Source organism: Poecilia latipinna, unplaced genomic scaffold (assembly GCF_001443285.1).
Source record: "Poecilia latipinna isolate Pla-1442-1.1 unplaced genomic scaffold, P_latipinna-1.0 Scaffold730, whole genome shotgun sequence".
Classification (NCBI taxonomy): Eukaryota; Metazoa; Chordata; class Actinopteri; order Cyprinodontiformes; family Poeciliidae; genus Poecilia; species Poecilia latipinna.
This window is the reverse complement of record NW_015113346.1, coordinates 253,904-266,048: the sequence shown is the minus strand read 5'-3', so window position 1 is coordinate 266,048 and position 12,145 is coordinate 253,904. Positions and strand designations below refer to the sequence as shown.

The following is a 12,145-nucleotide window of genomic DNA, read 5'->3' as shown; positions in this document are numbered from 1 at the left end:
GGAGCCAGAGAGCCGAATTGGAACTGATTCGATGCTGATATCTACATTTAAATAGGTGCCAATTCCAGTCCACTGCAAAACGCTGTAATTTAAAGCAGTGATGTAAGACGTTGTAGAAGCAACCACACACACAGTCGCACTCAGTCGCTGTGACCATAATTATATTTACAGATGTGATAATTAAGAATAATTACTTAATAACGACTCCCAGAAGGATTTGCTCATGCCTACTCTGTCAGCTGCACAACAGACCTCGGAACAGAAATGGCGTTAAAGGGAATAAATCACCGTTTTTCCAGCTTAATTTGTTTGACTGTGTTCACACTCGCTTTATTCTCATTACATGAAGAACAAAGCCACATGTAGGAAAAGCCTGATGGAAATAAAATGAGCCGAGGAAGTTACCGATGAGCAACAATGTTGTGTTTGGGTGGTTGAACTGTGGCATCACTCAGTGGCCACCGAGACAAAAGTCGCTACTTCAAAGTTTCAATGAAGCGAGGATTTATATCTTGCTCTGTAAACTCTCTATGCTGCTGCCAGGATTATCTTGTAAAAGAGAGTTTTAAACTCAATGGGGTTTTCCAGGTGAAATAAAGGTTAATCGTATATTTTCTGAGGTGCAGGAAATCCGTAGACGTGATATTGCAGATGTTTGCAGGCAGCTTCGGTTCTGGTTTTGACCGTGAATCAGCATTTCCCATTTCCCCAAACAACTGCTAGCAGACATTTTTAGACTGTTTTTATACAGCGATTGTTTCATCTTCTCAACGCAATCGGTTTGTGTTTTACTTGTGAGGGTTTGACTGAACAATACAGCAATATATCAATTAAAACATATTTTGGAGCATGCTACTAATGATCTGTAAGTCATCCTGCTCTTATTTTCTTCTCAACAACATGTTGTTTGGCTCCAGATCATCATTTCAAGCTGATGTTACACATGTGGAGCATATGAATCATATTTGTGAGGTGAATTCCAGGTTATTCATATAAATGATAAGTCTTCACCAGTAGGAGTACCACAGGATTCAGTCTTTTTTTTTTTTTTTTTTTTACTAAAAGTCATCGTATGTTATGCTGATGATACTCAGTTATATTTATCCGATCATCCTGATGGATCCAATCAGTTCAGTAGACAACAATCACATCTTAAATAACCTGATTAACTCTGAAATTTCTGCTTTTAAATTCTGACAAAAGTTTTCATCTCTGGACCAGAATCTTTGAAAAAAAATGGCATTAAATGGATGATATTACACTTTAACCCTAAATCAAGCGACATAATTACTTGGAAACAGTGTAATTTAACAAGCCTTAGGGCCATGAATGGGCATTAATAACGAACATAAGCAATGATAAACTGGGAGGGTGCATAGGAGATTAAAAAGAAATAACACCAATAAGCACAATAACAAATTGCTGTATTATTTAATTAAAAATCAAACCCATATATCTGTGACCTTTTTAAAAATATAACTTTTTTTTTTTTTTTTACTGGCACTATTAAATAGGTTAGCGCCGATAACTGCAATACCATCTCCCCAAACATTTTCTAGACTGCAAATATTTCCTCTTGTATCAAAGTTATCAAATATAGCTGTTTTATTTCCATTTAATCTGCTGATTGCAACTGGACAACTTTTCAAAAATGGCAGCATGAGTAAAAAAACGTTTGAATATGAACCTCGCATTTATATAGCAAGAAGAGAAAGACATTCGTTTCAAAACAAATATGTCAAAATTATGGCATCTTAACAGTTCTGAACAACAAAAGCTCATCCCAAGAAAATGGTTACGCTTCCAGTCATGCGCGCAGAGAGGAACCGACAACCAAATGCTAAAACCAAGCTGAATCGTCTTTGAGGCAGGTGGACATGGAGGTGGATTAGTGCTCTTCTGAGATGAATTAATTAACAGAACCGCTGACAGAGCAGTCAGAGACAAATTGCCTAATGTTGTGATGCATGTTAAAAAGCCTGAACTGCTTCTGGTACTTTGGTTCTGGCACTGAGCATCTCTTTCCTGAAGTCAAGCTTACAACATTAAGCATTAATGACTTAAACAAGTCAAGTGAGAATTGAATATTTTTCTAACTTATTAATCAATGACTTTTGCTCATTTGAAATGTTATTTTACAGATAAAGATTAAATGTGTGCAGCTTCATCCATAACGCCGAGGTTGTTTCAGTGTTTACATTCAAAGGATGCCTTATTCATCCTCCGGTTTTACGTTATGTACAGTAGGAACCTCACTGTGTTTCTGTCAGATTCCTCATCTTTTCTATCATAATTGCCGAATGGTGTTTGCTTCACATTTTAGAAGTTTGACTTTATCAACTATTAAGTTTGAGTACCTACATGCCATCAACATTCATTATTATACTAATTGAATCTTCTTTAAGATTTTAAAATAATTCTTAAAAAAATTTTGCAGTAAGTTAGTAAAGGTTCAACAATCAAGCAATATTTAAGTGTCTGTTTCTGAAATAACTCAACAAATAATCTTAAGCCTTTTAAAGCAAGCACACACGTCTAAAAGTATATTTGATCAATGGATACATCATCACACCAAGCAAATACTTAGACTCAATCATTAAAACTAAATGCAAAGTTTAGATCAATATTTAATGTATTGTTGAGACCAGGAAAAACAGTATCAGTGATGTAATGAAAAATGTTTTTTTTGTTTTTTTTTCCGTCTTTATTTGTATTTCACAGACAAAATTAGGCCAGCGCCAGCAGTAAAGCCCGGTGTGCAGAAATCAGAAACTTATATCGAATTATTTGCATGTGACATTTTCTGTCCACTGATCTATTGACACTGGATGAAGGGAAACTCCAAACTGTGTTCAACAAAGTTCAATATTCATAATACAGCACAATGCTGGGTTTGTTTTCATCTTTGGATGTCCTCAAAACAGCAGGTTTGACACATTAAAAGTTTATTTACACATAATGTATTTTACCACATCTTGAAGGATTTCTGAAGACATATTTACTCGGGTTTTGCTTTGCTCTCAGACAAAGTAATGCATAAACTCGCAGCTGTTTGCATTGCTCCTCTCTGTAGATTGCAGTACGAGTCTCGTAAATGATTTTAAAGAGATCTCAAAGAGAATGATGAGATGATTGTAGTCAGTCATTTCACGTTCAGTGAACTTGAAAAAGCCTGCAAGTGCCAAATACTCCCATATATAGGACCTAAAACAGGTTCCTGCTACTGTTACATGAGAGTTCATGTAGAATCAGACAGAAATTGCACTAGTAAAACAATAATGAGAAGAAGAAAATCTTAAATGAAGGCCAGAATAGTGCTTGTCAGGGGGAACGGTGTCACCAGAACAGAAGAGATGTTTGATATGAAACAAATATAATATTGCAGGAAATAACGTCACATCATCTCTGAAGCACGGAGGAGGAAGTGTTGCGGTTTGTGGATTCTTTGGACCAGCCAGCTCACATTTGTAGAATCCACCATGAACCCTAAAGGATATCAGAAGAAAATGTGAGATCATCTGAAAAAGATGCATTTAACTGAACCAGAGCAATGATACAAACAAAACATACCAATAATCCCCCAGGAAATGCCTTAAAATAAATAAGAAACAGGAAGTCCAGGCTCAAGTCAGAGTCCAGATCTTTGTCAGTGATATTCTGTAGATGACTTAAAACGGTCTGAACCTGTGAGGAAAAACTTCAAACATCCGACAGCTGACAGTAAGATTCGGGTCAAACTTCCTCAAATATCTGAAACTTGCAGCTGGCTACAGAAAATTTGACAAATGTGGTTGCAATTATAGAGAAGTTATGTAAAGAATTATAATTGAATGCTGCTACCTAAATCATTTCTCCTGGTTGTGGCCATGAATAACTAGAGGTTTCCCCTGTGATTAATCTTGTTTTTCCCAGTCTGCCGGTTTAGTTGCCTCATAGGTTTGATTGATGTTAGTTAATGGAGGCGACTACAAATGCACACTTTTTATTTCTGCAATTTATATACAGGAAAACAGAGACCCTGCATCCCTCATAGTTATCGTTTCCAGGCACTAGCTAATCGCACACATATCTCAGTAAAATACATCAAAGTTTGGGGTTGTAATGTGACAAAAGGCTGTTTTTCTACAAATTTTGTTATTGTCTCGGTCTACCTTCTTATTAGGGTTAGGGTAGGGTTAGCTTCATGCTCTGGAATTCAAGTAAAAATTGTAATAAGGTGGCTTACAGAAACAAAGATGTGTTTATTGAACAGAACCTATTGTACTTTAAAAAAGACAAAAGATTTGTGATGACATGGTTTTCTATCATATTCTCTATATTCAGATCAATTGCATTGAAGATTTTTGTATCCATTTAATCTTGCTTTGTTTAAATAAAATACCAGGTTTGCATACCTAGAATGAGTCTGAATCAGAGGCTTTGTTGTGGTCCACAGTAGCAGCATATACTTATTTTTTTTCATCCTCTGCATCTCTGGTGAGTATTGATAGACTCCACATGACACATTCAAAATACCCTTAATGCATTGTGCCGAGCAGATTTCATTTAATGGCCTCCGACTGAGCAATCATGCACAGACTGACAGAGAAACACAAGAAACTGCTATTTTATGCCATCAAACACAGAAGTCCCTGACTGTTCAGCAGTGAATTACTGAACAAAATACTAATGTGTTGTCATCGTGTCATTATGCTGAAAGCGAAAGCGGTTCTGACCCAGGATCCATTTTCTCAGCTCTTGACAGGCTGCCACAACATTCCCATTTGCATTTTTGAGCACAGCTGATGCCGTTTATTTGCACCCGGAGAAGCTGATCGGAACGGTTTCAGCTAATGTACCATGCAGCCGTTTCTGCAGATCAATAGGCTCCGCTTACCCTGTAATCACTCCGAGAGGTTATTATATAGGTCAGGTGATCTCTGTTATTATCTGCAGTCTGCAGGTATAGATTTTCCAGAGATCAAATGGTAAGATATTTAGGATGCATACCAAATAACGCAAACATTTATCAGAGCTTCAAGGACACGCAGAGGCAACGTGTCTTTGGCAGAGATTTTAGTCAGCAGACGTAAAAAGAAGAAGCCACGCCAGAGCTTAAAATATATGGGCACCAAAATGACAAGAACAATAAGTACAAAAGGGGGAGGACAATAGAGGATCTGTTCATAGACAAATAATGAATAATGGCTGGCAGCTTGCAGGCCTTTTTTGGCAGCTGGGAGTTTGTGGACATTGGCTGTGGCTTTGCTGCCCTCTAGTGGCAAAAAGAAAACGTGGAGTCTTGACAAGCGATGAGAACAGCTCAAATCTGCATGGCTCATTTTAGCCAGATTTAAATAAACCAAATATATTTCACCTTTAGGTCTTACTTCTTAGATGCAGATGTTTCATTTATCAGTGCCCTCAACTGTGGAACCAGCCCAGGTGTCCTTGTCTGTGTGGCAGACACTCCTGTCTACTTTTCAGGGTTTTCAGTCTTTATTCCACAGAAATAGACGCAGCAGACTGAAATGAGTAGGTGGTTGATCATTATCACTTCTAAACCAAATGCTTGATGCGATTGGCAAAGTTTATCACATAATAAAGAGGATAATAACTACGGTGTGGTCAGGACTTGATATCGGGAACGCCGTTGCACACAAGCAGAGTTCATCTCATATTTATTCACATAAAATGCAGAAGAGGCACAATATGGCAGAAATGTGTGTGAGTTAAGCTGCAGTTTAACACAGCCCTGCATTATTCAGGCTTTCCAAGATTATTTGAGCGTCACCAGATCACAGCTTATTTGAAAAAAAAAAAAATTGTGTAAAGGAAAGCATGATTGTAATGTGTTGTTAGTACTCAGTGCCATTAGTATAACCTCTAGGATGTTCCTCTGACTTTCTCACATCCGTTTAGCTTCCCTACATATGTGAGAGATTTCTGCATCTCCACCATCAGTTTCATCTTTGGTCTAAATGGGGGGAGAAAAAAAGTCAGTATTTGTAGAGTAATTAAAGGTCAGACAGTGGAGACAGCAGAGAACTACAAATATCTTGGGACTATTTTAGATAATAAGTTCAAATTTACCTGCCATTCAGAAAACCTACACGCAACAAAAGGGCCAGCAAATATTATTTTGTCGAAGGAGGCTCGCAAAGTTTCTGTGTTGACGTTTTTCCCTCCTCTGTTTGTTTGGAAATCTTAGTATTAGGTCAAAAAATGCCCTTAGCAGAGTAATACATACTAGCAATAAGATCTGCTTATTAGGAGTTGAATAATGCTCACTTACAGAACTGTGTAAAAACCAAATCATTAGGAAAACTAAAGCAATTATTGCTGATACTTCTCATCCTTTACATGCCGAGTTCCAGTTTCTGCCTTCTGGCTGTGTCTTCTTTGCATAAATGGTAATGGGTACAAGCACTATTTTGCTTGTACAGCAATATCTCTTTTTAATGCAGGACAAGGCAGGGGGACTTGCACCTAATTTAGTGCTTGTAGCAACCGTCTGTCAGTAAATACTTTGTCTTTTAGTTTTTATACTTGCTGTAACATAAATTTTCCATTTGGGATACGAATAAATTTGAATCTGAATCAGATTTGTTTGGAGCAAATCTGGTGCCGATACCAAGCATGGTGTCATTTGCATTACACTTTGCCTAATCCAGCCTTACTGATCACCATTAAACCCAATATGCGTATTTACCCAGCAGTCTTTATTGAATATAGGCTAAGATTTCTCAAAAATATAAGCAAGAAAGATTTTTAAACTTCTATAATACTGTTCAGTGTGTGCAGACACCTGTTCAAACAATTATTAAAAAAAACATGTTTACAAGGAAAAATAGCATCAGGAGCATCAAACAGCTCAATTAAATGCTAGAAAAAAAAAAGACTAACATTAAATATTACATATCAGAGTCAACCAAAACCAACATGAACCATTTATCACCAAATATATATATATATACAGTTTTACCAAAAATAACATATACACTGACCTATGAGTGGCTTGAAGAGCTTAACACCTACTCTCAAAACAAGAACTGAAAAAAAAAACATTAAATGACAAAAATCATACAGGGTGTGGGAAAGTAATGAAGCTGTACACTTGGCCGGGTATCATCGGGACTTCCACTGGACAAAAACCCACAACGCAGGAAGGAAACGTCTGCTTCGCCTGAAGGCTGAAGATTTCTCCGCCTGCAGCAGAGCCGCCGAGTTCCTGCCGCACACTTTGGTTATTTGGCAAAATCGCCTCAGATCATGAAGGACTGAGTTTGTTTGTAGTGCTTGAGCTGTGGGGAGTGGAGAGGAAATACAATGAATCATTTCCTTTAATTAGCACGAGACCGCTGCTATCAGCAACTTATCAACTGCATTTAATGGCAGACCTGGAGCAACGCAAGCAAAACAAACCCTGGCCTGATAACAGCTGTTTTGATCACTTACGTTGCGGGTGGGAGGAGGCGGAGGAGGCGGGGGAGGGTTGTAGGACTTAGAGCTGAAGGACAAAGGGTGACATTTCAGAATGAGCTCAGAAGCAGGTAATGTAGCTTAAAAGTGAGTTAGACCAAACAGAGACACTCACTTTTTTGTCTTCCTGTTTTCTGTGTGAATAAAGAAAAAAAAGACCATTAATGCAGTTGCAGTTTTGATCAGCACCTTAAATATTCCTTATTTGTTTACAGTGGAGTCTAAAGGTTTGTTTCAATCTGATTTCTTGAGAAAAGTATCTCATTAAAATGATGAATATTTAACATTGTGTCACAAAATTTAGCATTCAATAAATACTAAATCCACCTTTCTGTGTTTTCCTGTGGATTTCATCCAGAGAATAACAACTGACAGTAACTGCACACTGAAAATAACAAGAAAAGCAAAGGAGAAACCCGTAAAGCTCAATAAACAATTAATTAATCAAATATTTAGAAGATGATTAGGTAATCCGAGAATCTAAAGCTGAAACCTTTGCTTCATTCTTTCTAATGCGTCTTTTTCTTTTCTGTTTTAGATTATAAACATTTGCCTGATTTCTGTCAAGTCAAAGAAATTAACTAATGCTTTCTGGGTTCGGAAAAAAATTCAAATAAAAAGACAAGAAATCTGTTGCTTTAAGATAATGATCGGCACATTACACAAGTTTGTAATGCTCAGCACTAATCGTGTCCCGGAGGTGTAATTAAGCATCTTTTTTAATCTCAATACAGTTTCAAGCTTGTGTTGCTCCAAGAAGATGTTGAGAAATTAAGAGCTGACAATCAGAAGACATGAAAATGGTTTTGAAATCTCACTGGTTGATTGGAAAAACTGTCAGATTTTATGTCTCGGTTGAACAGTGCATCTAAGAGGTCACAGAACTTCACTTTTTTCTTACTTATTTTTCAGCCTTATTCCAAATTGTATCAAATTAGTCTCTTTCCTCAAAAGCCTATGCACAAATACACCTTCATGCCATTAAAAACAGAAATCACATCTGCATACGTATTCACAGTCTGTTTGCTCAATATTTTTGCTGATCTGCCTTTAGCTTATCTTTTACAGCCTCTCTAGTCGTTTTGAACATGATGTCATGAGGATTAGATTGGCCCGTTCTTTGCAGTCCTTAGCTTCATTAGGTAGGAAAGGAGACGTTTTTCTATCAGATTCAAGTCTGGACTCTGGCTTGGACATTCACAGAGCGGTTCTGATTGGTCTGGTGATGAGCCGCATCTGGTTTTTTCCAAATGTGACGCCTGGCATTTACAGCAAAGAGCTCACTCGTTTGTTTTTTTTTGTTTTTGTTTTTTGTCTCATCAGACCAGAGAGTTTTGTTTCTCAGAGTCCTCCAGGTGCTTTTTGTTAAACTCCAAACTTGCTGCTATGCACCTTTTATTAAGGAGTGACTTTTGTCTGGCTGCTCTACCATACAGGCCTGAATGGTGGGTTGTTGCAGAGATGGTTGTCCTTCTGGAAGGTTCTCCTCTCTCCACACAACGCTGGAGCTTTGACAAAGTCGCCATTGGGTTCTTGATCAGCTCCCTGACTAAAGCTCTTCTCCCCAAATTGTTCAGTTTAGACAGCCAGCTGGCCCTAGGATGGAGTCCACTGAACTCACTGGGACCTTCAAAGCTGCAGAAATGTTTCTGGATCATTTCCCAGATTTGTTACTCAGGACAATCCTGTTTCAGAGGCCTACAGGGAATTCCTTTGATTTTATGCTTGGTATTTGACCTCTGACCTGCACTGTCCACTATGAGCTAAGCACACATATCTAGATGTGTGTCTAGTCTTCTGCATGTTGCATGTTCTCATGTCTGTAGAGCTTAATACGTAAACTCTGCTTAATCTGGACTGTCCCCCCATAGGGTTGCAGTAACATGTCAGCACTCACTCTTGCAGCAGCCTCTGTGGCGGCAGATACAGATGCAGATGCAGCAGAAAAGGATCAGCGCCACAAATCCTGACGCACCTGCTATCAACATGGTCATATTCCACGGATCTGCAGGGGCAGTGACATATGCTTAGCGGTTTATTACTAATATATGACAGACGATTAGTTTTTGTTTTCCACAAAGACACCTACATTCAACAACTGTGAGCTGCTTGGCTACACAACTCTTTGGCGCCCCCACACTGTTGGAGGACTCACAGCGATACATCCCCGTGTCTTCTTTGGTCACGCTCTTGAACTTCTGCTCCATGCCGTCAGAGATAAAGCCAGAAGACAAAAGGAAAGATCAGCAACTGTGACTCTGCACAAATTGGCACTGTTTGGACGCGCTCACCAATGTTCCCTTGTTTGTGTCGATGCTGTACGGAGCGTCTCCCGTGGCCGTCAGAGCCTTGTTGTCTTTGTACCAGCGGTAGGTGGCCGGAGGCACGCTGAGCTTGTCCTTACAGAGCAGATCCAGGCCGGTGCCGACAAACACCGAGCTCGGCACCTCGCATGACGGGACGTGAGGAGGCACTGAGGAAGAAAGGGAAACATTCCACGCCACTTAGAAACATGCTTGTTTGGTTTTTGCGCTTTTTGAGCAACGAAAATGTTTTTAAAAACATTTTCGTTGCTCAAACATTTTGATGAAACAGAGAATGGGTAAGGACGTACACTGTGCATGGCCGTTTGGGTATTAGAGTTTAATCCCATGAGTTAAGCAGGAAAACCTTCATATTGCAGGATGTTTTGGTTGTTGTTTGAATGAACAAACTACCTCTGATTTATACGGCACATATTTTTTATGGCAAAGAATGAGTCACAAGGACAGTGTGTATCCTGATAAAAGAGGAACTAAATCAATAATTTTCCTGGTCTTCTGTTCTCCAGGTATCCATGTGTCAAGATAGCCGTGTGTCTGGATCACAGTAACTCTCTTTTTAATCTTGGCAAAATGCCCAGACGCTTTTAATTATTTACACCGAGCCAGAAGGAAAAGAATTAAACAACATGTTAGTTTGGCAGAAAACGTAAATCTAATGTCAAAGGAAAAAACATGCTTTATAATAATATACTTCTGGAAGTTTCAGCACTTTTCGCAGATAGAAATGATGGTAGGTAAAGTGTAGTGTGGTATTTTTAATTGTTTTACATTTTAAAATGTTGTGATGTTTAATTGTTATCTTCCAAATATGTACATCTGTACATTAGGGGATTGTTTTTAAAATATTTCAATAAATCTGTGCACAATTTTAGAATACAGCTAAAATATTTATGAAGTTTCGTTCTTAATTTGACACTACTAAATATGTGCAAAGTACTATTTATCGGTCAGGAAAGTTTTACAATCTTTATTTTATAAAAATTGGAATGACACATTTTGATGAACAGTGGACAGATGGGCACTTAGTTTATAAATTTAATGGAAAATATTTTACCACATCATCAAAAAAAGGCAAAAAAAATAGTCTAATACTGTAATACTTTTATATTACAAACCTATGAAGTTTCCCATTTCATTAGGTTTTTAATAAACAATCTGCAGGGTTACGGTGGCAAAGAGCGAGTTGTAACTAAGAACGTGTTTGTCGGTGTTAAGTGTTAACATACCGACCACATTGAGGGTCACAGTGGCCTCTCCGAGGTTAACGTGGTCTTCGCTGGCGGTTACCTCACAGCGATATTCCCCCGAGTCTTTCTGGGTGACGGAGTGTATCGTCAGCGTCGCTCCCTCTATCTTGGCCCGTCCTGCGTAGGACTCTGAGACGGAAAGCAGAGAAATTTAGTCTTGGGGTGGAAAACAGGAGGCAAATCTGGGAGAGCATGCATAAAAGTTGGCTTGATAGATTAATATGAGCCTTTAAGGTGTGCAACTCACTTGCAAATTTCTTGTCAAAATAAACAAAAGTCACTCCTTTTCCTTTCTTTTTCCACTCAATTCGAGGGTTCTGATCTTTTTCTGTCTTGAACTCGCAGGACAACATGGCGTCTTGAAGGGCAGAAAGAGAAATAAGTCAAGAATTTACTTTGCACCAAATGAGTAATAGATTGGTTGTGTTTTTAGCATGAAATAAAAAATATCCACATTGGACAGTTTTTGAGGTTTGAGGCCGATTTTAAGGTTATGCCACACTAATTCAGTTGGATCATTTTTGTTGGATCATTAAGAGGTGGACATGTTGCTGTGCTTCGGCTCATTCTGTCTTTTTTTCAGCCAGAGAACAAAATTTATGGTTGCATTACTTATGGGACGTTGTCCAGGTCAAAGCAGAACAGGCCTACCTACTACCACCACCGTGGTTAACTGTGGTTTGATGTTTTTTTCTCTGAAATGTCCTGATCAGGACATCCTCAGTGTGACTTTGAAACACAGATGGAACAGGGAATTAAGTATCAGATTAGACCAGCTGGAGCAAAGATCATGTACGTTCATTTTAAATGATGTGAAAACCTGTTTGAGAAAATGGAAAAGGAGATACTGACACACTGCCATTTTCAATACACTAGAACAGAGGTTCCCAAACTGTGGGACGCGCCCCGTAGGGGGGGCGCCGTGTCATTGCAGGGGGGGCGCGGGAAGCAGTCTGGATGAAAAAAACAAAACATAACATGAACACTGTATGCGCTGGATTTTTACCTTAGAATGGCCAACTCTCTGTTATTCCTATGTCATTTTGATAAAGTAGAGGCTTTCACACTTCCCATATCTGTGTCCTCTGTCACTTTTATCAGCAGTTAAAACTG

The 12,145-nt window shown here is 38.6% G+C and overlaps 1 protein-coding gene across 1 annotated transcript in view; it reads right to left on the bottom strand.

The window, feature by feature from the left end:
- Nucleotides 1-6,503: 6,503 nt before the first annotated feature.
- Nucleotides 6,504-12,145, bottom strand: part of jam2b (junctional adhesion molecule 2b) — a 16,692-nt gene continuing 11,050 nt past the window's right edge. Inside the window, exons 3-10 of the mRNA XM_015045524.1 lie at nt 11,280-11,390; nt 11,012-11,161; nt 9,753-9,934; nt 9,551-9,659; nt 9,359-9,466; nt 7,577-7,595; nt 7,438-7,489; nt 6,504-7,283 (exon numbers count right to left, since the gene is read on the bottom strand). Coding sequence (XP_014901010.1) covers nt 7,245-7,283; nt 7,438-7,489; nt 7,577-7,595; nt 9,359-9,466; nt 9,551-9,659; nt 9,753-9,934; nt 11,012-11,161; nt 11,280-11,390 — 770 coding nt within the window. The 3' untranslated portion in view covers nt 6,504-7,244. The remainder of the gene's footprint in view (nt 7,284-7,437; nt 7,490-7,576; nt 7,596-9,358; nt 9,467-9,550; nt 9,660-9,752; nt 9,935-11,011; nt 11,162-11,279; nt 11,391-12,145) is intronic.